Genomic DNA, 27,878 nt, shown 5'->3' on the forward strand with positions numbered 1-27,878 from the left:
AGGAGCGAGGTGGCTGGTCGTGTTGCAGCAAGAAGCCGGAAGTGGCAGGCAGGCCTGGGGAACCACAACCATGCACTTGTCACTTCATCCGCTATCTGTGTCCCACAAACGTAGCTGCCGACTGCTAAGTTTGACATTGCCAGATGTGTCCAGGGGGGCTGCTAGGGCTCCAGGTAGCACATGCCTGTGCCAGGTGGGTGGGGGTGGGGGGACAGGGAGATAGGAACACGCCTGCCACGTCTGTTCCTCTCTGTCCTTTGCTCAGAAATCCTGCCCCGTGACTGCCAGCACCTCTCTGGCCAGAACTGGGTCACGTGGTGTCCGACCGTTAAGAGAACCTGGGAAATCTAGGTTTCAGCAGGAACGTTGATAAACTAGGGGCTGTGGTGGCAGCAGATAAGCAGTCACTTGTCTCTGCCGCCCAAACAACTGATGTCTCAGAGAACTCGGACCCACTGGGATCTGTTTCTCCATCAGAGAAATAAAGATCTGCCTCTGTTAGGAAGACAATGCATGCAAGTCCAATCAGCAGAAGTTACAGGCACCCTTTGGGAGTTTTTTGTTTTCTAGTATTAACTGTGGCCGTGAGAACAGTCCCCTCACTACTTTTGTGGATCTGGTTTTCTCTGAGAGATTCTGAACACCGAGTACTGGAAATGGTACCCAGTTTCCCTTTTCATAGCTATCTTGTCCAGGAAATTCTTGACTTTTTATAATGTTTTCCTTTAAAAAAAATGGTCATGTTGCGACATTAAAATGTGCATGGCCTTCCTGTTTGCTTCCCAACAAGGCCTGGCTTGAACCTTAGCCTGGAGCAGACCAGGGTCCCACCACAGGGACACCCAGTGTCCCTTCACCCCCTGCCGTCCTGCAGCACCCACACCCCACGGGCCACCCACCGCCTCCCCCCTGCCTTCTGTCCCCAAACCTCTACCGTCCCATGTCACAGATTCGGACACCTCTGCCCGACCACAGCACTGGCTGTTTGATGAGCTCACGCCATTCCTCCCACAGTCCTCCCGTTTCATCTGGTCGTCAGTCCCCTGGTCACTTTGCTTTCCTCCAACAGCCGTCCCAGGACTTCCTGTCACTCGCCACTTAGATGTCGCATCCATGAGTTCAGCACTCCCTTGCAGGTAGCCAGGACCCCACCATCTCTGCCACCGTCACACCCCTGCGCTCTGCACGTCTTCATCCCGTGTGCACCTCCCCAGTGCCTGCACCGAGTTGCTGCAAAATACCGACAAATAGGAAGGTCGGTCCTCACCATCTGCTTGACACAGGTGCTGGGATCCAAGCCACGCTGCAGTCCTGGTTCCAGAATCAGCCGCTCTCCACCCACCATGGAAAGGGTTTGAATCTCCTCCCCCTCGCAAACCTCTGCTCCCAGCCCCTCCACACAGCCGTCGTTGGGGGCAGACCAGCTGTCCCCTCTCATGCACAGTGTCCTCCTGCCGCCCCACCAGTCACCTCATGGCAAGCATCCCTTGCAACCTCGGGAAGGGCCTGCTGACAACCAGCCTGCACCCCGAAACCCCGACTATTCAGCTGCAGGGCCTCCTCGCCACAGCCGGCCCGGAACAGGTGGCCACTGTCTGGGTCTCTGTCCCCTCACTGTCATCCCAGCTGTCTCAGTGCCCACACCGCCTGTCTGAGCACACGACTCCAGACTCCTGGGCTCCCCCCAGCAGCAGCTGGCATGACTTCACTGCTGTCCTTCCCCATGGACAGTGTCATGTGTCACATGGCGTTCCCGGCCCCCTGCTCTCTGCTCTATCACCAGTCAAGGGCAGACTCGCAGCTGCACTCCCACTGTCAGGAGTCCTGGGCGCCATAACCAGTGGCCTGTTGGCATTCTCACCGGAGGGGCCATGTCGTCAGTGACTGGCGTGTCCCTCTTACTTCCTGGGGGCTGCGTCCTGGCCTGTTTCCCTCTCCTCCCCACCCTTCCTTCCCGAAGATAAGAAGCAGGTTCCTGGTAATGAGAGAGCACGTGTCCCTTATTCCCCCACGGCTGTCGAGCTTCCTCCATCTTAATATTTCTAACACCACTAAGTCTATTTCAGTGCGTAAGTGGTGAAAATATGCATTTTACTATCAGTTAAACCATATTTTTACTGTGTGGGAATTATGGCTGCAGTGCTGAGGGAGGAACAATTTCCCAGCATATGCACCCGCGTGTAAGAATGTCGTGTGAGAGTGTGAACACCCGAGTGGACTTCTGGGAAACAAAGCAAAGTGGAAATCCAAGCTCATTATGTGTCCCTAGTACCTGAGTGGCACCTCCGCCAGCTGCTCAAGCCCCAAACTGGGAAGTGTAAAGGGCTGCATGTCCGACCCCGCATCCGTCTCCCAGTCCTGGCAAGGTTGTCCCCTGAGCATGTGCTGGCCCCGCGCACTGTCCACAGCGAGAGTCTGAGGTCCAAACCAGCACTGGCTTTCTGACCGGTTTACCTTCTTCGCTCCATCCTTGTCCACAGAAGGCCCAGGGTGGTCTCTAGAAATCCTCCAGTGGCTTGGCACTGTCCCTCAGCAAGTGCTGTTTGTCACCCTTCCCCACCTGGCCTGCGGGAGCCTCTGTACCCTCTCTCCCCCTTCAACGCACCCTCTGTTCCTCTCACACTGTTCTTTCTGTTGCTGGAATCTGCCTCTCCCCTCGTGGGCTCCCCGTCCCTGCCCTCAGGACGCTGTCGCCAGAGTCGCACTGGTCCTGCCGGGTCCAGTGTGCACTGCCGGGTCACCTCCATGGCTGGTTCCCGCCGCAGCGGCGGCTGCACAGGGCAGTGTCTGCTTGTAGGAGACGGGCCCTGCGGACGGTCGAGGAGCTCCTCCCCTCGGAGGAGAAGCACCTGCTTCGGCGCCTGCACTTTAAGGCGCTGAGTCCTCTTCTGTTTGTCTCCACAACGGTACCAAGGAAGGATGGGGACGAGGCGTGGCGAGGCCACAGGGCTCGGCCACCAGCGGGGGCCTCGGCACAGGACGCACCCACCCCGGCTGCAGCTCCATCACGCAGCTCAGGTAAAGCGGTTGAGCGGAAGCAGGCTCCTCATTTACACAGGGGGCGCTCGTGCTCATAACTTGTGTTGGGTGAATTGTGTAAGTCACGCCTGTCGAAACCTTAGGGAAGGAGAAGGTGCCTCCATTTGGGGAGCAGCGTGCCTCCTGTGCGTCCGACGGCTTTTCCACGATAGTTGGCTCGTCTGCTCTCCCCAGACGGGAAGGTCACCGCGGTGGTCATGACGGCTTTGGAGCTCTGCTTTCCCACACTCCCTGAGGACAAGACGCCCCTCAGGTGGCACAGGCGGCTGGGACCCGAGCAAACACGGGAAGGGAACATTGGGCCGCGAGCGGGGTTGCTTCAGACAGCTCCTGCGCCCAGCAGTGGTTCTCAGCTTTACGTTAACATCACATGGGCGAGCCCTGCTTTGCACAGGCCTCGTGAAACAAGCTACTGCCGCGTGTCCTCAGAACAGCACCTTTAAACACTGGAGATTCCAGAAGGAAAGGTGGGAAAGTCGTTATTCTGTGTAGCACATTTGGCCATTCTCCAGGGTGAAACTGTGCCTATTTTTATACCTTTGATTAAGAGCATTGTTCACCTTTTGTTATAAACAATGCAACCGGGTGAGAATTAGAAGGAAGCAAAGGTCATTATCACAACAACAAAACACCATCTGCCGACAGGATTAATCCCCACTTAGAGGTGTTTTCCCCCATGAACTGGTTTACTGTGTTTAGAATGGATTTATATAGAATTAATTCTTAATTCTCCTCCAACTGTGTGAAATCAATCCATCTCTGAGTGAAATGTATAACTGTCTGCGTTTCACATAATAAAAATAACTCAATTTAGTTCCGATATTTTATCAAAATATTTCCCAAACATGGAAGCAGTCTCCATTTCCTAGGAGAGAAAAGACTGACAGAACTTCTAAGCTCAGGCGCGACTCCGAGGTTTAATTCTGAGACCCGATGTGCAGCAGGGCACTGGCTGCCATCCCTGGGCCATCACGCAGGACGCGCCCGTCAGCTGCATGGTTCCTGGAGTTCCGTAACGACCGCCGGGCCTGGGATACCTTAGCACACCCACCCAGCGAGGTCGCTCGGCCTGCATTGTTCTCACCGTGAGCTCTTGACAATTGGACTTCCAGAAGGTGGTCTGGATAAGACACCAGAGCTTCGTTCCCATGTCAGGAGGGGGACTGTGCCAACATTGCAAGGAAGTAAACAGCAGACAGAGAGACGGCCTGCGCCTGGCTTTTCCCCACCATGCAACGGGTGCACTTCCCCAGGAAACCGGTGAATCAGTTTATTTTCGTGACTGCTTCACATATGTGGGCGTATGAAACCACACAGGCTGCTCTGTGTAGTGCAAAACCCATACCTGGGTCAAATCCAGAAGTGGGCGTGGCCTCACGTCCCACCTGAAGGTGCCACAGGCCGTGGTGACGGGCGTCAGACTCTGGTTTTGAACAGACTCCGTTCGTGATAAATTGCTGTCTGGCTACGTTAACTGTGGACAGATGCTTCTGTGAGGCATAATTGTGCTGTGATGGCTGCCAACGGTAACTGTGTTAATCGCATTCTTATTTTATAGGAACTGAAACAAGATATAAAAGAGCTTCATTCCTCTTCTGCGCAACTTTTCAGAAACTGCCAGGACCAACACCGGGACTGTCCTTCTGAAACCATGAAAGCCATGGAGCGAGCACAGCTGCAGCTCGAGGCTCTGCCGTGTAAGACGTGACCCTAACCCTAGGCGCTGCCTCGCTCTGGGGTCCGGCAGGAACAGGGATTCCGCAGACTGACACATGCAGTCCTGCTGCCACCAGAGTGAGCCTGGCACGCAGGTGTCAGACCTTGGGCTCGGCCGGACACACCTGGAGGCCCTCGCGTGTTTGTGCCCAGCCCCCATCGATCCTGTATTGTCACTGCAGTTGAGAAGCCATTGTCCTTACTTGCCAGCTGAGGATGTGGTGGCCCAAGGTAGCCCCTTGCCCCCGAGATGCAGGGCTCTCCCTCCAGCCCCAGGGCATTTGGTCGATCCCTCGCGGTGCTTCAGATAGTGGGCACGGTGGCTGCCATGTGACCTGCCAGCACGCACCGATTGCACCACGCTTCTCCCAGGGCAGTCATGGGTGAGCTCAGTGTTTGGTCGCTGGGACCTCCTCACAGTGTCCTGTCCGACGAGGTGATTGGAAGCAACGGGGTGGGCCCACGCACCTCTTTCTAACTTGGGGTGCAATCGTCCTCTCAGCGTGGCAGGCCAAGGCACTTCACCTTGAGAGGTCCTTACAGGAAATGAAGGCACAACGTCACCTTGAAAGGCAGAGGAGGAAGCAGCTTCACAACAGCCTGGTGGTGAGCAGGCCATCCGCGTACCGTGTCCCACCGACCTGGTGGCTCAGAGGAAGGTGCTGGAGGGGGACCTCGAGGGGGACCTGAGCAGGGACATGGGGTGGGAGGGACGGCCCGCGGGCAGAGAGGGACAGGGGCAGGCCCCGTGGGGTGCGAGAGGCAGTGACTGGACCTGACTGCAGCCGCGAGGTGCAATCTGACCAGCGGGGACGGTGGCCTGTGCCAGGCTGGTGGCAGTGCAGGGGAGCACGGGTTGGGCCAGTCCCTGTCGGACCTCCTGACAGGACCCGCCGAGCTGCGGGCGTGAGGTGTGTGGGGGGCGTGTTGGGGGGAGTGTGGGGAGATGCAGAGGTGGGCACAGCAGGACCCCCGAGTGGTGGTGGGGGGATGGTGCCCGCCCTCCCTTCCTGGCCCTCAGGGGCCCTGAGCCTGCCTCTCACTCGTTCCAAGACTCAGGTTTCCATCTACCCACAGAGGGTGCCAGAGTGGGTGACTTATTTGACGGCTTTGATTTTTGATGTATGTGTTCCCATGATATTTGACGTTTATGGGTGTTCCTTGGCCAGTCTCTGCGACTGTCATCTACCTGAAGCCAGGACAGCGAGCTTGCTGAGAGCCCCTCCTACCCGCGCCAACCCCTGCGTGGTACTGACGCGTGTGACAGTAAATCTGTTTTATGCGCTCCTGCCTGGCAGCAACGCCGCCAACACTGACATTGGAGCTCGTTTGTTGAGTGCTGCTGCAAGGCAGGTGCTGTTTGGAGCATCTGCCCAGTGGTGCCGCCCCGCTGAGCTGCTGTAGACGAAGCCAGGTGCTGCCACTCCAAAAGCTCTTTGCGTGGCATCTGGCAGGGGCCATGAACCGCCCGAGGGGCCACAGCTCGGGTGCGGCACTGGACCGTGGAGGAGCCTGGGTCCTGGCTGCAGCCGGTCTTGGGTCTGCAGTCTGCAGCCCTGGGAACAGCACCCAGGGTCTCACGCTATGGGATCCCAGACCCAAAAGTCCTAAGAGCCTGTAAACACATGGTGTGCCATTGACTCCCATCAGAGTCTGAGGGGCTGCACCTCACTCCTGGCTGAATAAAGTGGCCACACAGCCCGGGCGTGGTGTTAGAACAGGTCCCTAAAAGGCTGGTTTCTGAGTATGTGGAGGGAAAATGCACTCCCTGGAAACCAGCAAGTGCTTAGGAGAATAAAACTGTGAAAGAGAGATGGTAGGTGAGAGCATCTGGCCATCAGCCAGGCATTTGAGAAAGGGCCACATGTGCACACGTGAGAGTGCCGGCCCGGTGCCTGCTCATGGCAGGGCATGCATACAGGCAGGAGAGACGAGGGACCCGCGGTCCCCTCCCTCCAGGAACCCCTTCGCGGGGCATGGGAGGCTCGGGGTGTCCTCTGGGCCCCCACTGCTCGGATCCTAACACTTATGAGTGGTTTGCTGGACATACAAAGGCACGTTTATTGTATTTGAGGGTTCACATTTGAGAGGGTTTGATAGCAGATCCAGTCAAACTATTTTAACAGGCTGGAGCATCAGGCTGGACCTGACCTGGGGACGAAAAGCCGGGCACACAGGTGTCGGATGGAGGCAGAGATTTAGCAAAGGTGCTGGTGGGTGCAGGGTCCTCCCGTGGCGGCCTCACCCGGACTCACATGGCCAAACCAAACCCTGACTGTTTGGACGTGGATTCCCCACAACACAGATCTTAGCCCGGCTGGTTCCCCTGCTTCTCTGTGGGAAGGGTGTGGGGTCAGCGTCGCATGGTCTGCTGGTCTAGCTGGTTCTTGGGCTTCGGTTTCATTCCCACAATATCACGTCATGCCACTATTTAGATGGGCCCTTTGGGTTGCTGCATAATGAGCAAAAGGACCAAATTTCAGAAAGTTCTTCTGAAATGCCTGAAAGCGTCAGCCCAGGAGCCCATTGAGAGGTGCTTTCTTGATACTTACTATCGAGTGATAATCATTTGCCAAGTGAATGAATGTAAACATGAATTTTTAAAAAGCTAAAAATGACAGTACTCACTGCTCCGTAGGGACATTTTCAGAAGTCGAGATGTGGGCAGGAAACTGAGGCTCATGTCTGGGGGTGACGGTGTGTGTTCTCTGGGGAAACAGCTCAGCAGCGTGGGTCGCCTCGCTCCTGCGTCCATGGGCACGTGCTCTGTTGTCACAGGATCTGAAAGGGAACGTCAGAGTCCACTGTCGTATCCGTCCTCTGCTGCCTTTGGATGACAAGTCTGATGATCCAGGTTCACATGCCAGATAATTTGCTTTTGTGTGTGTACGTGCGTGTGTGCCTGTGCGTGCACGTGTGTGTGAACGTGTGTGCACGTGTGTGCGCATGTGTGCGCATGTGTGTGCATGTGCCTGTGTGCACATGTGTGTGCATGTTTCTGTGTGCACGTGTGTGCGCGCACCTGTGTGTGCACGTGTGTGCCTGTGCCTGTGTGTGCACGTGTGTGTGCATGTTTCTGTGTGCACGTGTGTGTGCGCGCCTGTATGTGCACGTGTGTGCATGTGCCTGTGTGTGCACGTGTGTGTGTGCATGTTTCTGTGTGCACATGTGTGTGTGTGCCTGTGTGTGCATGTGTGTGCATGTGCCTGTGTGTGCACATGTGTGTGTGCATGTTTCTGTGTGCACGTGTGTGTGCGTGTGTTAAGGAAAAATACAGAAATGGCAGCCAGTTGCCGTGCCCCTCCTTCCCTAGCCTGGTCCCAGAGCAGGACGTGTCTGTGCTGGGGGTGAGGTTCCCTTGTATGGCTGGAGCGGCCTTGCTAATCACACGTGCTCAGCAGACTCTCCGGCAGGTGGCTTAAATCTGGCCCAGATTCTGCGCAGCCAGATGAGCAAGCACGGTGGGGTGCTGCCGCCGTGCAGGCTCCTTCCCGCAATGGCAGGCCGGCCTCGCACTGGTCCCCCTCCCACCCGCCCCCACACGTTGCTTCCTCTGAGGGCGGCCTGCTGCTTTATTACTCCAGAGACCCTGCGGGGTGACGCAGCCGGTATTTCTGACTCAGAGAAAGTTTTGATGCTTTTAATGAATTACACAGAATTACCTGAGATGCATTTACCTGAATGTTTGCTGGAACGCCCTGCTCAATCTGACTTCCCCTCCTGACCCCAACGGGAAAGCACCCCAGGGAGGTGTCTGCCCCATGGCCACCATGTCGACCCCGACTGCCAGGCCCTCCCACCACCATGACGTCGGGCACTTCCAGAAGCCCCACTTCCACTGGTGGGTCTCGGCGGCGGGTTTACTTTCCTCACCATAGATCCCCCCTCGTCCTGCCCACTCAGGTCTCCCCTGTATTTACACAGCATGTTAGCACTTGACCTCGGGTCTTCAGGAAGCCCTGGTCGGTCCCATAATGTGAAACAAACCATTTGTGTCTTTTTGACAGTGACTGAATTTTTTTTTCTTCAAGACGTTTAACTAGCTTGGTACTTAACGTATTTCGATAACTATGGCAGGACCTGAAAATAGGGCCCACCGATTACAACAGTGAAACCCAGCAGCTTGCCGTCATCACGTGTGGTGTGTGCATGGATGTGCTTTTCCAGGGCTGTTTACAGATTGCTTCTGCCATTATTAGGGTCCCGCCCTGCCCAACAAGACAGCTTCCCACATGTGGTCATGTAACTTTAAATGAATGAAAATGACATAAAATGGGGAATGTGGTCTCAGTGGCGTTACCCACACTTTCAGGGCAGACGTTGGGCATTTGGACAGAATGTCCCATCGTTACACAAAGTTCTGCCGGACAGCGCTGATCTGGGCCGCTCCACTTCCCCAAGGTTCACAAGCGGCTTCGTGAAGCTCTTGTCTTTGCTTTTACATCATTCACGCTCATTTGATTTTCGTTTTGAAATGTGTTGCTTTATTTTTTCATGATTGCCTTCAAAGGCCCAAGTTCTTACAGGCAAAGACCTTGGTAAAGCTTTTCTTCTGTATCAGTCACTCCGGAGCCTCTAACCCAAGGCTGTTCTACATGAGATGTTTCACGTAGGTCCGCGTACCACTCCAAGCAGCACGTACAGAGGGTATGAAAATATGAAATAAAGAGCTGAGGTATAAGAGAAAGAAGTTCAAGAAAAAGCAAAAGGGAGGCAGGAGAGATGAAAATAAGAAAAGGATAGAAAAAGAGAGACATGGATACAGGAAGAGGTGAGGGAAGAGAAGGGAAGGAGTAAGAAATAAATCGAAAGGCTGGGGAATGGGGAACCAGAAAATAGAAAAGAAATGAGGGCAGCAAAGTTTGGTTTGGAGAGTTTGGGTGTCAGGGTCCAGAAAGGAATGGTGTGGTGATATGTGTATTAAATGCTATTTTTCCCCTCAGCCCCGCGCCTGGAGAAGTGGCCCGTGCAGTGGATGACGTGAGTGAATCTCCCTAACAAACTGTGGGTGAGGTTCTCTGTGCGATGGTACAAAGCGTCCCCAGATGCTTCCCCCGCCGTGCGTCCTCCCGAGTCTGCATGAATGTAATTTCCCACCTTGTTGCACACTGTCCTAGTTAATGGAAGTGCGTTTGTCCCTTGATTTCTACGGAACAAGAGATGAATGAGGCGTTGGACACGTTTTCCTTTTGTGGGACCACAGGGCTCCTGATAGTAGATCTGTGTCGGGCGAGTCCCTTCACTTTCATTAACTCTCCAGCCCCCAAATCAGGCAGTGAACGTGCGATTGGGACCTAAAATTTGGAGCATAAGAAATACCAATATATGGTAATTCTATTCGTAATTCTTTGAGGAACCTCCACACTGCCTTCCATAACGGCTGCACCAGTCTGCATTCCCACCAACAGTGTATGAGGGTTCCTTTTTCTCCACAGCCTCTCCAACACTTGTCACTATTTGTCTTGTTGATGATAGCCATTCTGACTGGGGTGAGGTGATATCTCATTGTGGTTTTGATTTGCATTCCTCTGATGATTAGTGATGTTGAGCATTTTTTCATATGTCTATTTGCCATTTGTATGTCCTCTTTGGAGAAATGTCTCTTCAGGTCCTCTGCCCATTTTTCAATTGGGTTGTTTGTTTTTTTGTTGTTGAGCTGCATGAGTTCCTTGTATATTTTGGATATTAGCCCCTTATCAGAGGCACTGTTTGCAAAAATCTTCTCCCATTCAGTTGGTGGCCTCTTTATTTTGTCGAAGGTTGCTTTTGCTGTGCAGAAGCTTTTAAGTTTCATATAGTCCCATTCATTTATTTTAGCTTTTACTTCCATTGCCTTTGGAGTCAAATTCATAAAATGCTCTTTCAACCCAAGGTCCATAAGTTTAGTACCTATGTTTTCTTCTATGCAGTTTATTGTGTCAGGTCTTATGCTTAAGTCTTTGATCCAGTTTGAATTAACTTTGGTACATGGTGACAAATAGCAGTCCAGTTTCATTCTTTTGCACGTGGCTATCCAATTCTCCCAGCACCATTTATTGAAGAGGCTGTCTTTGCTCCATTGTATGTTTTTAGCTTCTTTGTCAAAAATTATCTGTCCATATTTATGTGGTTTTATTTCTGGGTTCTCAATTCTATTCCATTGGTCTATATGTCTGTTTTTCTGCCAATACCATGCTGTTTTGATTATTGTAGCCCTGTAGTACAAGCTAAAGTCAGGGAGTGTGATACCTCCAGTATTGTTCTTTTTCTTAAGATTGCTTTGGCTATTCGGGGTCTTTTGTGGTTCCAAACAAATCTGATGATTTTTTGTTCTATTTCTTTAAAAAATGCCATTGGGATTTTATCCCTCTTCTGGGTATCTACCCAAAGAATCTGAAAACATTTATACATAAAGACATGTGTTTCCAATGTTCACTGCAGCTTTGTTTACGGTGGCCAAGACATGGAAACAACCAAAATGTCCTTCGATAGATGAATGGATAAAGAATTTGTGGTCTATATACACAATGGAATACTACTCAGCGGTAAGAAAAGATGATATAGGAACATTTGTGACAACATGGCTGGATCTTGAAAGTGTAATGCTGAGCGAAATAAGTCAGACAGAAAAAGCAGAGAACCATGTGATTTCACTGATATGTGGTATATAAACCAAAAACAACAAAAGAACAAGACAAACAAATGAGAAACAGAAACTCATAGACACAGACAATAGTTTAGTGGTTACCAGAGGGTAAGGGGGGTGGGGGTGGGAGATGAGGGTAAGGGGGATCAAATATATGGTGATGGAAGGAGAACTGACTCTGGGTGGTGAACACACAATGGGATTTATAGATGATGTAATACAGAATTGTATACCTGAAATCTATGTAATTTTACTAACAATTGTCACCCCAATAAATTTAAAAAATAAATTAAAAAAAAAAAAGAAACAGCATAAAAAAAAAGAAATACTAATATAACACCAGTGAAGTTAAGAATGAAATTGTAGCCTCAAGTTTGAAACAGACATATCTACTGTTAAAACTTGAACAGATGTATTCAATTTTTAAGAGTTTATTTGAGCAAAAATCAATTTAAATTAGTGCCAAACCAGAAGTGGTGAGGAGGGCAGAAGCCAGGGCACACACTTAAGCAGAGAAGGTGCAGAAGCAAAGCAGGAAGTGACTGAGTGGCGGCAGCTTCCAGCCAAGTGGCTGCCTGAGGGGCTGTCCTCAGCGTGTCCATGTCCTGACCTTAAGGCACTCACAGGCTTAGGTTTGGGGTCGGCCACCTAGGCCGGCAGAGCCACGCAGCCTCAGTCTCCTGGCTTCTTGTTTAATTCATTTAACAACACCATGAATTCCAATTGGTTTTCCCTTTAAACGCACGTATTTCTTAGCTTTATCTACAAAAAGAAGCCGAGAGGTAGCAGTGCGAACCCCAGCACCCAGGTGGGGCCCCCTAAGTACCAGGAAGTGGGGCTCCCTAGGTGATTGCAGGTTGTATGTGCAGGATGAGGCCCACAGCAAGGGACGCATCAGGCAGTGTGGTCGTGTCCACAGAATGCAGAGTCCACTCAACGGGACACCCACGAAACGGAGCTGACGGAATGACTGAGCCAGGCTGAAACATGTGCTTCCGTAACAACCTTCATTCGGTTCATAGCTATTGTTAGTGGTTTCAAATCCCACGGATCCCCTGTGGAGAGTGCTGGAGTGTCAGCCCATTATTGTGAATGGTGATAAAGAGAAAGAAACACTTATGATGCCTTCCCGATCAAGTGCGTTTCAGGGTAAATGAATAGTTTGGGAAGTTTTTGTTTGTAGGAAAATCTAGCTAATAAGTTCCAGTAAATGATGGGATTGGGAAATCACCACTTGGAGTCCTGATGGCAACGGGAGGTTCAGGGACCCTCTATAGGCCCCAGGCACTTGCAGATTCGCCGGAAGCAGATGTGTGGAGCTTAGGAACTGGTGATGGACACACAGCCCACGACAGGGAGTCTGAGCCAACACAGGGCATCTAATTAAGTCTCAGGGTCCATCATTTTAAAGGTGCGGAAGCAATCAGCCACATCAGAAAGAGGGACATTTCACAGGACAGATGACCTGATTTCTTCAAAAGCCAACGGCTAGCCAAAGGGAGCGAGAGAACCGTGGAGCGAGAGACCTGGGAGGCTCGGGACCACAGCCGTGGGCTTTGCGCGGGACCTGACGCGAACAAGCCATTGGAAACACATGTTGGGGACAGCCAGGTTTTGGGTGATGCTAACTTCATCACGTGACATTCCTGTTGGCATGGTTGTGATGCTCACAGAAGGTCCCTGACAGTTGAATACAGACTGAAATCATTGATGTGTTGTCTGATACGCAATTTAAACTATGCCAGCGACATGGGAGTTGGGCTGAGCAGCAGTATTTATAACACAAGGTCAGCCGGGTGTCAAAGAAGCCACGGGAGGGCTCCTTAGACCAGTTCCTCCATTTTTGTGCATGTTTGAGCGTCTCCATAGGTAACAGTTCATTATATGCTGGCTTAGGTTTCACTCTGGCTTAGCGTGACTACCACAAAACGGGGCTGGAGAGCCTCTGGATGCTAAACTTCCAGGTGACACGGCTCATTCTGAATTTAACATGGCAGTCCCAGGCCACCTCGGTTACAAGGCTTGTTACGGAGACGTTGTTTTATCTTGTACTGATCCCTTCTAAGTCGGTTTCTCTTTCCCATGTGCCTGTGGTTTGACTCTGCATTGTTACGGTTCCATATCATAAACCTCAGCAACCCTCTTTTAGTAGTTCCAGTCGATGGAGCAATGGCTTTATTTTGTACAAAGAAGCAAGGAAATTGTTACGGCTGTATTTTAAAAATTCCTTGACAAAGTCTCTGGAAATGACCATTTTAAAAACATTCCTTGTTTTGGAGTGTTTTTGTTCTATCATTTGGTGCCATGTATGTTGTCTGAAGCACCAGTATTACTGAGTCAAGCAAAAGGCGACCAGTTCAGCCTTCATTGTTAGGAACCTGAGGTAACAGTTGCCCTCGGGGCGTCTTACTGATCCCTGGCTTTCATTGGTGAAGACCGGTGAGGATGTGTGGTTACGGAACTGCCTTTCCTCCCGTCCCGAGCATGTGGGCGCTCTTGTCCCACTCAGGGGCTGTCAGTGGGAGGGTGTCCTGAGCCCGAGGCCTGGTCCCCGCCAGCTGGGGCCTCGTTACTACTATTGCTGCTGTTGTTGCCGTTTTCATCTGGTCCTTCTCGAAGTCCTACTCACTCTTCAAATTCAGAAGTTTGAGAGTTTTTAAAAAATATTTTACTCATCGAGATAAGATAAAATTTTTTTTGATTGCAACATTTTGGATTATGTTTTTAAAAATCAGCAGAATCCAAGTTATTTCCTAATTTAATAGACCTGTTTGTTAAAGGACTTCATATCAGCAAATCTGCTGAAAACGCAAGTGTCAATACTGTGACATTGTAACTCTTGGCTTCCACCTTCTGTTTTCGTTTCCAAAGTCTACAGGGAGTTGGAGTTTGTATTGGATGCATAACACAGCACTTCATTTCAATTTGCCGTCTCAGTCACATCTAATAGTTCTGGGGTCAACCTATAAATAAAATCAACCTCGGGGGGAGAGGCTGGCGACTGCCCTCATTCTTGCTGTCTTAAGGGTTATTTATTTGTGTTTTTCATTTAATCTACTGCTGCTTGTTTGGTAATCAGAAGTGGGGGAACGGGTCTCTGTGCTGAGCTGTCTGGCGGTCGGTGGTTCTCGCTGAGTTTTCATTCTTCTTAACACGTTGCGTATGGCGGGGTTTAAATCCCTCGTGAAGATTCTCGTGATCCGTACGCAACGTGTTAACATTGTTCAGTCTGACAGTTGCCGACTAGAGTTTCCAAATGTCGCTGAGCCAATGGATCAAGTGATTCTTGCGCAAAGATAGTTGAGGTCAAAACTATTTTTAGGGAGGTGCTTGATGAAGATTGATGGATTTGGCAAACCTGACACAAAATTTTCAAGATCCAAGTTTTGTGTGGCCCTTGTTCTTTCACTCAGGCTCAGCCGGCTCTGCACATGGCCGGGACTGCTGGCATCCAGTGCAGGCACTTGGCTGTACCGAAGGCACAGGCCTGCAGCTGCCCCCACGTGCCTCGTGCCTCCCCCCACAGGGGTCCCGGCTGTGTGTGGGGGGGGTGCAGCTGCCTCACGCCCACTCTTCAGATCCATATGTCCAGCTGCCTAGCAGGCATCTGGGGGCGGCTCGTGCGGATCTTAGACTTAAACACCCAAAACAGAATTCCTGATTTCCCCTTCGGGTCCACTCTTCTTGTTCCCCCATCTCAACAAGTGATGAATCTGTCTGCCTCGCTGCTGGTGCCGGGAGCTGGGAGTCAGTCGACTCCTCGACTTAGCCCGTCATCAGGTGCTGTCTGTCCTGCGGTGGAACTTTCTCGAGTCTCATTTAGCCCCTGTCTATCACACTGCAGTCCAGGTCATGTGCATCCTCCGGATAACTCGTCGCCGCTGAGTGACCTTCCTCCCAAACCTGCCTGCGTCCCATCCACTTACTTTTGCCTCTAGAATTTGATGACTGAGTTGACGGCCAGGAATTTTATGCCCTAAGTGTCTGGAAAGCCATCCCAGGGGGTCGGATACAAAGAAACTAGATGATAAAGCAGCTCAATGTGAGGAAAATAACGTCACTGGTTGTCGACCCGGAGCCAGCTACCTCTCTCATGTTCCCTGGTTTGGGCCTTGTAATTCCACGAGGCCGGTGTGCTGACACACGTCCTGTGGAACCCGGAGTCCAGCTGTCTGTCCAAGGAAACGGCTCCGACCTGGGCCGTTCCTGTCCTGAAAGGGATCCAGAGCCCAAAGGCTTGGAGCAGAGGAAATGATTCTGAAAGCCCAAGGAGAACGAGGCTCACCTGGGAGATGCAGGGCTGTGTGTGGACGAGGAGGGGCATAGGTGGGCAGGAAAGAACATTCCAGTTGTGTTTGCAAAAGTTCAAGTTTGCCCTTGGTGTCTTTTCTGATGTTCTTTAAAATGCAGCGATCATACTGTGGGATGACATTCTAAGCGCCCTGGGGAGCTTCAGATTCTGGCTTGTTTTTATGGCTTTTCATGTTCCTTCCATGGTGTCCCTGGAGCTTTTGGGTGAGACCTTGTAAACTTAGTATTTTTCATTTGTTTCTCTTTATGGTTCAAACTTAGGCATTTGAAGACATCAGTAAAACACTTTGGAGGGGGGATGTGTTCCTGTGCAATTCACCCGGGGAGCTAGGATTACATGTTGGCACCATATGAAAGGACGGCCACCACAACCAGGCAACAGGAAAATGAAAATAGGCCGCAGGGAGGGAGCAGGGGACCAAGGCCGTGGTCAGACTCTGTCCAGGGCTGGGAGCCAGGAGCCTGGGGTTCTGCCCTTGACGAGGCCAGTGCCCTGCGTGCTGGCGAGTGTCTGAGCTTTTGTTCCTGCATCTTATTTCAGAGTTTGAGCGTGGAAAGGATTTAGAGCCCCTTCTGCCACCGAGGACATTCCTATTCTTACATGATGACATTACTGTTACTATATCAGAATGTGTGTCTCCTGACAGTTTCTGGCACGCAGTAGGTGCTCAGGTATTCTAGTAGACAATGAAGTCTCGATTCATGTCTCCCCTGAGAATAAGACTCCCCCCTTGGAAGCCGTGTGGAGGTCCAGCCACACACAGGTCTTCCTTCGTGTCGATGAGATGAGGGTGGCTTGGCAGTGACAGGTGTGACAGACTCGGCGGACCCTCTCAGTGACCCGGCCTCTGCTTCACTGCTAAAGTCACCGTGGCCTGGTCTCCATCCCATCCGTCCCAGTGACTTTTCGTCATGGAAGCAGAGGCCCTCTTAGTCTCTACCAAACCCAGTCAGCAGCTTCGATTGAGGACTCAGTGACTTCTCGGCATCGTGGACACTCGCCACCACTCCCTCACTGCTTCTTAACTGGCTCGCTTTGGTTTCAGTGACGTCACACACTCCCTTCTTGTCTAATTTGCATTTTGGAAACATTTCTAAGGCATCAGTGTAAACAGCCGACAGGAAGGGCAGTGGGCCAGCTGGGGGCTGGTCAGGGGCCATTTCCCTCCACAGCAGCAGCGCGGCACAGTGGGGGGAGGGGCAGACGCTCCGGGGGCAGTCGGGGCTCAGCCCAGGCCCACAGCAGCGGCTTTAAGGACCTGCATCCACAGCATGGCTCAGAGGCTGGCAGAGCACAGCCCACCCAAGCGCACAGGGTTTCACCTCTGATTATGAGGGCAGCACAGGTGCCCCTCTCCAGTGACATCAGCATTTCACACCAGGGACCGTAGCGTGGAGCCCAGGCCCGAGCTTTTCATGGTAAGTAAGTAACGAACAGCAACCACTTCTACAACAAAAGCTCTTGGCCCCGGTACCCGAACAGGCCACTCGTTAGACACGTGTTCATGTCCACAGATGAATGTGTCTGTGTGAGAAGAGCTGACCTCTGGTACCACCCGCTACCTCTATGGAAAAAACAAATGTCTGTATGCCGTTCGCCACTGAAATTGTTGCGCTTGGTTTTTTTACTAATTCTTCCTGTACCCGTTTTTTCATGAATTTGCATTTTGTTTTACAGTTGGAAAGAAGTCAAAAGACTTATTTTTTCTTTGCTTAAGTGAGGCTAAGCTAACGCTGCATTTCTTGCTGAAAATTGCTTCTCTCCACACAGGCTGCCACCGAGGAAAATAGTTTAACAGTGTGTTTAGAAAAGAAACCTTTTAGTTCCAGCAGGTACCGTTAAGTCATACAGTGAGTTGTGACGTCTTTAGTCTTTGGAAGGTCTCACACCTCACGTGACCTCGCTCGGTGGCCTAGGCCGGCTGCTCCCAATGGACTCGATGCGTCCCTGTGTCACAGGCTTGCAAGCTCCTCCCCACGGCCAGAGGCAGTTCCCCCAAGTCTGAGGCCACATGGCCCCTGTGTCAGCTACTCACCGTGTGGGCAGTAAACGCAGTAGCGGACGTCCGCGCGTAGCTGTGTTCCGGGGCGGTTCACAGGACGGGGCTGTGCTGTGCCAGTCTCTGTGCCCTGCTGTGGACGCAGCCCCGCCACCTAGCACTTCGTTCACTCTTTTCTGCCAGGAAACCGTCCTGGTGAAATGCAGTCGGCCTTGTCACCCTTCCATCAATAAGACATTTACTTTTGAAAGGTAAGTGTGTTTTAAGATGACATGTAAAGCAAAGTTACACAGATGCAAAGGTCGCGTTAGGATTTGATTAATAAAGGGTACAGTTTGTCCCATCATTTTGACTAATTGCAAAGGAGCAAAGGCTACTGGTGATGCTGTTCTAATTTTTAAAAGAGTCGTCGCCCTCTGGAGACACATACAGAAACGTTCCCAGGTGACGTGGAGACGAGGTCTCCTCGAAAGGCTGTGGGTGGCGAGGGCGGGCTTCCGGTGGAGCTGGGCCAGGGTCCCCGTGGGATGCACGGCACCCCCGGCTCCCTCCCTGTTCTGTCTGCTTTTGTAGTTTGGGGATTTGGGGTGGGGGGTGGGGAATGAAGAGTTAAGACCCATTTTTAAGAGCTTAGCACCATGTTACGTGCTCTACGTGGCCACATAGTCACGCACAATGAGCAACATACCATGACATTAAAAACTGGTCCTGCTTCTAGAGATGACATGGGTCAGTCAGACATTGTCACACATTTTGACAATGAAAGAAGAGAGAAATTTGGTTCCAGCTAAATAAAAACCTGTGTTTCCGGGAAGTAAGCTCAATATCAAAGCGTACATGATGGTGACACGAGTGACCACTGGTGTGTGTGACACGTTTGGTCGTCGGGCACCGACTGCCCTTCACTGCACCCACTCGTGTTCCAGTTGTGCGATGGGTTGCACCTCTTGGAGTCGACTTCCTGCTTAGCTTTACTGGTTCCTGCTTGTACACATGGAGCCACATGACCCCCCTTTGCACAGCGGGCCACCAGCCCCACGATGCCATTACTGTTCTGCTCCACTGACCGGGCCGAGGAAAGCAGGGTTTTCAGGAGCCTGAACATGAAATTAAATATTGCATATTGCCCGGGCTATGATTTTTGCATTATTGTAGGACCCACTTGGGCTGGTTTAATTACATGGGAATTATGTGGTGCCCTTTCTTTTTTTTCTTGTTTGCTTGCTTTTTCTTTCTGCTTTGCAAGTGTTTCTCTCCATCCCTGCTTCTTACATTTTTATAGCAGGAAATGAATCTCACTCTTTCTGAAGCTCTGTTACACTGAAAAGTAATAAAGTTCATCTTTCATTGATGAAAACTGTGAATGTTGACTGAGTTGGGGGCGTGCATGGGAAGTTCAGGAGGGATGCTATTTCCCCGGGTTTTGAGGTTTGGGTACATAGATCTGTTTCCTTTTACTAACGCATCCGTTCACTGTGCCTCTCAGGGTTTACGGGCCAGCTGAACCCCAGAGAGAGGTGTTTGGAGACGTGCACCCCCTGCTGACATCTTAGACGGGTGAGTTAAACTGTTTCCGGTCCGTTACCCCAGTTCCAGGCACAGCAATTGGGTCTTGTTCTTGCTGGGAATGAGAATGTAACGTTGGAGTCTCAGCATGTGATGTGCCTGTAGTGCAAACCCATGGCCAGTGTTGGCTCCCTGTGTCCATGAGAGGGGGAAGGGTGGACACGACAGGAATTACTGGACCTCGGGGTCCAAACAGTGTTACATCCATGCAGGTTTCAGGCTGCACTGATGGCTGCGTTTTTCTCTCCAGGATTTTTCACATCCTGGAATTTTCTAAGAGTCTGTTAAGAGTGTTAGCATTAGATTGAGGGGTGGGTCCCTTTGGGAGTGAGCCTTCCACCCGTGGAAAACACTGCAGCTGATATCAAAGACAGGGACAGAGGGGCTTCTTTCGCAGTGACGTGCCACGCCCAGACTTCCCACAACAGGGTGTTTTGGAGACTCCAGTTTGGAGGAAGGGCCCATGCGGAAGTGCTGGTGGGGACAGAGCTGGGCCTGCCCAGAAAGGCTCCTGCGCCGCCAACTTCAACAAGACGAAAAGGGCAATCACAGCCTTGTTTTCTAGCCAGAGCTCTCTGGCATCTGAAGGGCAGCATGTGTGCCCGAAGGCAGTGCGGTGGCAGGTCACAGCCGCGGGGACCAACCGACTGCGGGTCTCTGAGGCACACCACCCACCGCCCACGCCATGAGATTTTTGTTTCGACTCTTCCTTCAGATTTTTATGTCCATCCAAAAAAGTTCTACACTGAAAATGGCAGAAGAGGCTGTTTTTTCCGTTTTTGTTTTTAAAGTTGGAGTCTTTTAAGTAAGCAGATTCCAGAAGTAAAAAAAGGCGTGGTGGTTAAAATGATTTTTGCCAGAGTTCCCTTTCTGTTACAAATATGAAACAGATGCCATCAGTTTATGTCCCGAGCTGCTTCTGTTTTCTCCACCTCCCTACAGGGTCTGAAAGGTCGTTTTAGGAGCCGACGCACTTGCCATGGTCAGAGGGCTCCCCCTGCTCAGAAACTGAAACTCGCGTCCACCTCCTCAGGGCAGGTGCAGCAGACATGCATGCCTGGGGGCCTTTCATCTGCCCCGGAGACGCTGGCGGGGAACAGGACTTAGCGTTTCAGTGTGGTGGGCCAGGCTCACCTGCCTGTCCACGGCCAGGAATATACATTTGTATCGTAAACTTATTTCAAATATTCCTTCAAATGTTTCAGTCTTCCAGTGGACATTTTGGGCTAATAGCACAACCGGAAGAAAATGTAGGCGTCTGTCCATAGCCCTTGTGTTTTGCGAAATAGCTGCCGTGAAGTAACCCCAGAGTGTAGGGCTGCAGGGACCAGGCCAGCCTGTCACAGAGACATTGCCCATTCTGGCTGATGACAACATGAAAACCCAGGTCCGTTGGGATGACAAAGGGCAAGACACGATGCGACCTTAGTGTGACTGTTGTGAGCAATGCTAGTGGTCGTATCTGCAGCGGGAAGAACATTTTTAGGACCTCAGTAGTAAATAGGCAGACTTCCGGATCCTTCTGTAGGCATCACGGTAAGCCCGGCAGCCACCACTGCACTGAGCTTGGAAGAGGTGGTGCCGAGGAGGGTCTGGCTGGCGAGTGGGCTGTGAGCGGTGGCCAGAACCAGCCGCTGTCTGCCACTGGGGAATGCTGAGACACCGAGGAGAAATTGGTGTGCATGAGACACAGCTGTGCGTGTGCAGCTGTGACTATGATTTAATCCACCCTGTGTAACCTAGCAGCAACAGGCTGGGTTAGCAAAAAATGGCCATGGTCACACAAAAGCCTGGTTTAGAAGGAACATGTCACAGAGGGTCACAGTGAAATGCAGGGAAGCTTTTCGTGCAAGGGATGTCTTTCTCAGTCCCAGGTATGGCCAGACCGGGCGTGTCTGGCTGCACTAAGGTGTGCCTGGACTCCTAGGCACAACGTCTGCACCACGGCCTACGGACAGACGGGGAGCGGACAGAGGTACTCCATGCTGGGCCCGCACTCTGAAGAGGGGCCTGTCCTGCCCCTGGAGTGTCACAGCGACTTGGGACTTGTCCCCAGAGCGACTGAGGAACTCTTCAGGTACCTCGGTGGCAGTAACGGGTGACAATGAGCAAAGAAACATGACAGCTGTGCAGGGAGGGGAGCGGTGGGCAGTGTCACCCTGCATTGTAACTGTGTGTCTTGCGTCTCGAGCACTTTGCTTCTTCAGGATGAGGGCTGAAGACGAGTTGGCAGAATCTAGACAATGAGTCAAGGCATGTGGGAGAAATAAGCCAACGCATGAAACAAACATGTTCTTAATTTAATGCAAGAAAACCTTTCAAATTACCTCCTTATTGTTGTGTAGATAGGAAATGTCTAGTTCAGGCCTGTGACACAAAGACACGGGCTGTCACATGGAGGGTGCAGTCAGGTGCTGAGGTCCCTTTGCTTGTGCTCTGTCCTCGCGGTGGGATCGAGGGGGGTGCTCTCTAAACAGCTCCCTGGGTTTTTCACTTTCCGTCACTGTCCTTGGGGTGCTCCCAGCAAACCCCAGTGCTGAGAATCAGACAAATCTGAACTCATTGCCAACCATTATTTTTACCAGAGAATTTCATTTATTTTTCCTGCCATGTTAGTCTTTTTAATTTTCTTAATTGTTTATTAGAAGACGTTACGTTGTTCATAGCTCTCCGTGGCCCCTGATGAAACCTCAGTTCAGTGGTGGACACATCCAGGCCGCACTTTTCTCAAATACAAACAGCGTCCACCACTCTGGGCGTCCGGCCTGGTTCTTGGGCGTCTTTGTGGACAAGAAAAGCACACTGGTCAGAATCACATCAGCCACGTTGCTTGGTGGGGGAGGGAGTGAAAGGGACAGAAGCAGGGACAAAGCAGGGACATGGAGGGGCTGGAGGGAGGAAGGAGGGAGGCGGGAGGGGCCCAGCTTGTGGTCAGCCCCCCTTGGCCTGGGCTGTGAGGTTTTTCTCTAAGTGCGCAGTATCTTTATTTTTAAACTTCTGTAAAGTCAGCACATAGCACTTCAAAAGACAAACCAAAATAAGAGACGTGGTTGTTTTCAGGAGCCCGGGTGGGTGTCAGGGAGGTCGTGGGCAGGGCTCCGCGGAGGTACCGACGGGTGGCAGAGTAAAGGGCTCAGATGCGAGCTTCCCTGAAACGGGTAAGTTTTAAAGTGAAGAAATGTGTTCCTGGAAACGTGCTGACGACCTAGTGTCTTCACTGCTTGGGGTTCTGAGGGCGCCGATGACTCAGCTAGTTGATCTAGCTATACCTCAGGTGGCACAACTTTGTTCCCAAGACAGTCGTTTACCCTGCAGATTCAAGGGGATCCCCTCCCACCTGTGTGACCCTGATGATAGGACGTCATGGCCCGTGCTCACGGAGCACACGTTTGCTCAGTGATCATTACGTGTCGGAAGTCATGCTGCCACCACTTGTTCACGGGGTTTTCTAAGTTCCTCTGACAGTTTAGTCTCTTGTGTCCCCTCCCCCCCAGACTTATTTCAGAAAACCCGTCAAGGAGGGCAAAGGTTGGGGTCTCCATCGTGGAAGTTTATAACAGTGACGTTTTTGACCTTCTGGCCGAGGATACTTGCACAGCGCTGCCTGGGCTCAAGTGTGAGGTGTTGACGACCAAGTTGGGCAGGAAGGAGGGGCCGCCGCTGACCTGTGTGTGAGTGCTCCGCGGGCCCACCTGCCTGCGGGGCCAGCCTCAGGGACCCACGGCTTTCCCGAGGACCCGTAGGCGGGATCTGCCCTTTTCTCAAGGAAATGGTTCACTGTGTATTGTGGTGCTCAGCTGTGCTGCACAACCTTCAATTTACTTTAGGATTGTCTTTTAAAATCACAATCAAAACAAATTAATTCATCCTTTAAAGTGTCTTCATTCAGAGGTGAGGTATCACCTCCACACTACAGATGACCAATGGGCTCGGAGAAGTTAGGGAGTTGCCCAAGGCCACTCAGGTTCTGCTGTCCCTGACAGCCACCGTGAGCACCAGTGGTACAGGGTACAATCGTGTGTCATCTCGTGAAGCAGCAAGGCTCCTCGTGTTAAAGAAACATGCTACTGAAGCCGTGTCCCCAGGTCCACTTGTGTGTCAGGTTTGCCCCCAGAAGGACTCACCTGGTCTGGCAGCACGGTGGCAGGTACTGCGACGTCGTCCTCACCCACGAGGGTGCAGGCAGGGCGGCCAGTCCTGGGGTCTCAGAGTTAAGGAGGGAGTCGGCCAGCTGTTTAACATCTGAAAAGGCCTGAAGGATTGCATACATTTACGAGGACATGTGTGACAAAGAACCAGACTTCCAGCTTTTGATCAAAAAACCTCCTGCAGATTGAAAGTTCTGATTGGCTGTCATATCTCATTAATTCAAATGAGGAAATAAACTTTTATTTCATATATTTGATTTGATGGACAAAATACTTTGAAATCTTGGAGTCCTTGCATATATAATACATAGAAGAACGCTTGATACTGAAAAGGTGGGGAACCTCTGACTTGGTTCCCAAACAGTTGATTATTTCAGGGGAAAGCAGTTAGAAAGACAGTGCCAATAAAAGTGGAAAGTGTGCTTTTTAATGTTTTGTATAAGATTATCTACTGTCTTGAAACAGGAACACTTAGTTCACAGAAGAGGTTGCCGTTAGCCGAGTGTTACAAGCTGGCTGGGAGCAGGGGCCGCCCCCGCCCGCACACCAGGCCGCTCCTGCTGACACCAGTCCCATCTGCAGGTCTGTCTGCAGCGCCCAGGAATGCATGACGCTTGTCGGTGCAGGTCTGCAGCTCAGGGCTACACGGGCCACGGCCGTGCACGCGCATTCTTCTCAATCTCACCTGATAATAACGGTGACTCTCACCACAGCCCCCTGCTGTGACAGCGCTGGTAAGTGGCTGTTCGTGCCCAGTCAGTTGCACATAATAGAAATCACGTAAGAAGGACTCAGCACCCCATAGGACCTGGGGCTTCATGCAGCACCCGAGGGTGGGAACGGCAGCCACATCTGTGGAGGGTCTGGAACCCAAACCCAGGAGGCCATTGGGCTCCGAGGCTGAGAAGAAAGGGACACTGGGGGTGGGAGGGAGGACAACGCTTTGTGATATAAGATACAACACAGGAAGAAAACTAGGGCACATTTGTACCTAGGAATATGGTGTATTTATCATGAATGAAAGTATAAATGTGATTTCAGTTTAGAAAGAGGTTACAAACCACTACGTAAAATGAAGCCAGTTTAACAGAGCAGCAGTGCACACGTGGGGAGGGCGGTCAGGAAAGCCAGGGTAGTGACCCAGGGTCACCTGCAGGGCCTGCAGGAACATGGGCTGCAGGACACCAGTCCTGCCATCCGTCCAGTGCTGGGCAGGACCAAGGGCTAAGGGTCTGCAAGTGCCAGGTCACCTGCCAGAGCCCACACTCGGAGGTGGGCGGGTCTGGGGCCCAACTTCCTGTGCACCAACAAGCCCACCACAGGCGTCTCTCTCGGGTCTGGGCCAGTGAGGGGTGGATGCTCCTGACCCATTTGTCACCAGGGCTCAAAGGTGGCCCTGCAAGCGGGGAGAGGTGAAGGTGACACACACATTACTAGCAGCCCCTAGTCCAGAACTCGCCCTCCTCAGTCCCAGGGCCAGCCTTGCCCACAGGGAGGGCTGGGCAGTGTGTGGGCACATCCTGCCCGGAGCCCTGACCTGCCATGCCCCACTTATGGGCACGGGGGTCCAGTGTGGATTTATGTTCTTTTAAAAAATTTACGTATGTGTATTTTCTGTGTCTTCTGCAGTAAGTGTATACTATTCAGGTTTAAAAATAATCTTTAAGCAGTCTATTTAGAAACAGCGCACAGCAAAACTAACATGTACATCAAAATGAACACTTGATCAGGATTTTTGTGGAGGCTTACCCAACGAAATTGTAGTTTTAGGACTTATTTCTATAAAGCTGAATAGATTTTTCTGACTGGGATTTTAATGAATGTCATTAGCAGATCTTTCTAAGAAAGCTGATTCGAGTTCCTTGGTACCAGTCAGTCCAGCTTTCCACAGTGGATGTGCTTTGTCTTGCTGGTGGTTCATATTTTACCCAGAGCATCCAGTTACTGTGACACGGCCCCTTCCCTGTCCATGTGTGTGAGGAAGTCATGCAGCTGGTCCCTCTGTGTGTGTGCGGTGTGGCCCTTTGGCCCGACATTCAGAAGGCTTCAGCACGGAGGGAAGCTAAAAGAAGCTTCTGGAATAACTGTTGTCACTCTCCTTGCAGCAGACCGCGGGTCAGATCCATCACTGCTCACGGAGCCTGACTGCCTTGCGCCCCAGCAGCCTGAGACAGGGGGGCGGCGGAGCGCTCACCACAGAGCCTTGAGTGTGTCCCTGGGGGCCCCGCCTGCATGCGCCGCTGGGCACACTGAGCAGGTGTGCGGCAAGCTGCAGCTGGTGGACCTGGCGGGCAGCGAGTGTGTTGGTGAGTGAGTGACGGCTGGGCTGCGGTGTGGCGTCCTGACAGAGCCAGATTGCGGGCAGGCCCCCACGGGTCCTAAGCACGGGGTCCCTCTCTGCACATGATTTCAAACCCGTTATGTCTTAATGGATTGTCATTTTACCACTGCAATTGTACAAGCCAGTCCAAAACGAAGGTGGTCCGTGCCCAGTAAGAGCACCTCCTGTTGGTGGCCGTGTAGCTTGTCAGAGGACGATGGTAATGTGAGGAGGGGTCTCCCCGGCTGGTTCAAAGCCACTGTTCCCGAGAAGTCTCCCTTTTGCTTTTCTGAGTCACGTCGTGATGCCTCCCAAGAGTTTGGTCAAATCCTCACTGTATGTGGCTGGTCTCTGACTGTCCCAGGTGTGTCTGGAGTGACAGGGTCAGCCCTTCACGAAACTTCCTTTATAAACCGGAGCCTGGCCGCCCTTGCAGACGTCCTGGGGGCCCTTTCAGAGCGCCGAGGCCACATCCCCTACAGGAAGAGCAAGCTCGCCACATGCTGCAGGACGCGCTCGGTAAGGAGTGTCCCCTGGAAGAGCTAACCGCTGTACCCTGCTCCTGCGGGGAGCAAGCTCCTCCCGGCCACACCTCCTGTGGGGACCTCCTGGCTCTCGGGTCAGTTGTCTGTCCTCAACACCCCTAGCAGTGTGTGCACAACTAGCTCCCTCCACAGGCAAGCACACGGGGAGGGGACAGAAACATGGGGTCCAGGGCGGCCTGTGCTGAGCCTCAGCTCATCTGGGCTCCTGCAGGGTAGAAGGTTCTTGGAGCAGGGCTGCGGGGGGGGGGGGGACGGACCTGGTGCCTGTGCCCTCCTCTCAGGCCTTCCTCCTTCCTTCCCTCCCTGTTGGTCCTTAAAGCAAAGGAAGAGGCCGAATCCCCTGGGGGAGAAGGCCTGGGTGCTCCTCTCCCGGGACCTGCAGGAGGGAGCATGTGCATAGGGGAAACCCAGCCCGAGCAGGTGCCCCTCAGGGCATCTCCTAACCCCCAGGCTGGTGGGGGAGGGCACCTGGGCCCTGGGCCCTGCAGCTCTGACGCGGCACCACTTGGGCCCCGCCGTATTCCACAGATGCCTTTTCTTCCTTGGAATTCTTCCAACTGCATACTGTTACTTCTTTTTTTAAAGGAGGTGACGCAAAGTTGCTGGTGATTCTGTGTGTGTCCCCCTGCCAGAAGCATGTGGCTGAGACGCTGCAGAGCCTAGGGTTTGGGTCGCGTGCCCGGCAGGCAGAGCGGGGCCGCCCAGCCCCCCGGAAACCCCAGTGAAGGAGAGGCAGCTTTCCCTCCTTAATGTGTTTCCTGCCATTAATCTATAGGTAATATCCGTACCCTTTAAATAAACTGACTTTGGACTTGGTAAACCTCATGGTTTCCAAGGGAACGGCCATAAACAATGGCAGAAGCCAGAGCATAAGCAGGGACCCCAGGAAGAAGAGGCTACCGGGCAGCCTCCCTCAGCCAGGCGGGGGTCCTGACGGCGCAGCCCCGGGGCAGAAGGAAGGGCCCGAGCCGAGCCTGCTCTGCCAGCTCCCTGTTCTGCAAAAGTCCCCGCTCTGAGCAGGTTCTGGAACCAGACTCGGGCCCTGGTGGTGGCTCTGTGTCCCAACACATTCCGTAGCCCTCCAGCCCATGTTGTCTGTGCAGCGAGGCCACTGGGAAGTGCCAGGACAGGCAGATGCGCCGACAGCAGGCGTCTGTAATTATCCTCCTCTTGTCACCCGTCATCTGTGTTGCCTGCTGTCCAAGCCGCCATCCCAGAGCTGGGCAGGATGTGTGACGCGTGCTGGGACCCTGGGCTCCAGCCTTGGGGGTCTGCAGACGGACAGAACGTGGCTCAGGGAACCTGGGTAGGGAGCGTGCTGTGCCTTTATGTCCTGGACTCTTCGAGCAGTTGTTACCGACTGGAATCGACAGACAGTGCAGGCTCAGCCTGTGTCCCATCGTCCTCCAGAGTGGCAGCTGTCCACCCATGACCGGGGCCTGTGGCTGAGTGTTAGCGAAGACGTGCCTGCTTCACCAGTCAGTTTTAGCTGAATGCCGTGTTTTCTTCGGTTTTAACCATCCTGAGAAATGCCCACCGGCTCCCCCAGGCTGCAGAGGGGCCGTCCACCATGGGGGACTGTCCGCGTGGCTCTCTGCACGTCACCTG

The 27,878-nt window shown here is 52.3% G+C and overlaps 1 protein-coding gene across 1 annotated transcript; it reads left to right on the forward strand.

The window, feature by feature from the left end:
* Positions 1–1,871: 1,871 nt before the first annotated feature.
* KIF25 (kinesin family member 25) lies at positions 1,872–26,995 on the forward strand. Its single transcript, XM_074333971.1, is given in 11 exon segments — positions 1,872–1,876; positions 2,684–3,018; positions 3,214–3,292; positions 19,178–19,252; positions 21,185–21,334; positions 22,752–22,928; positions 23,988–24,139; positions 25,511–25,711; positions 26,090–26,218; positions 26,221–26,244; positions 26,856–26,995. Coding segments are annotated over 11 exon segments (1,467 nt in total).
* Positions 26,996–27,878: the final 883 nt, after the last annotated feature.

Source organism: Rhinolophus sinicus, linkage group LG05, assembly GCF_036562045.2.
Source record: "Rhinolophus sinicus isolate RSC01 linkage group LG05, ASM3656204v1, whole genome shotgun sequence".
Taxonomy (NCBI): Eukaryota; Metazoa; Chordata; class Mammalia; order Chiroptera; family Rhinolophidae; genus Rhinolophus; species Rhinolophus sinicus.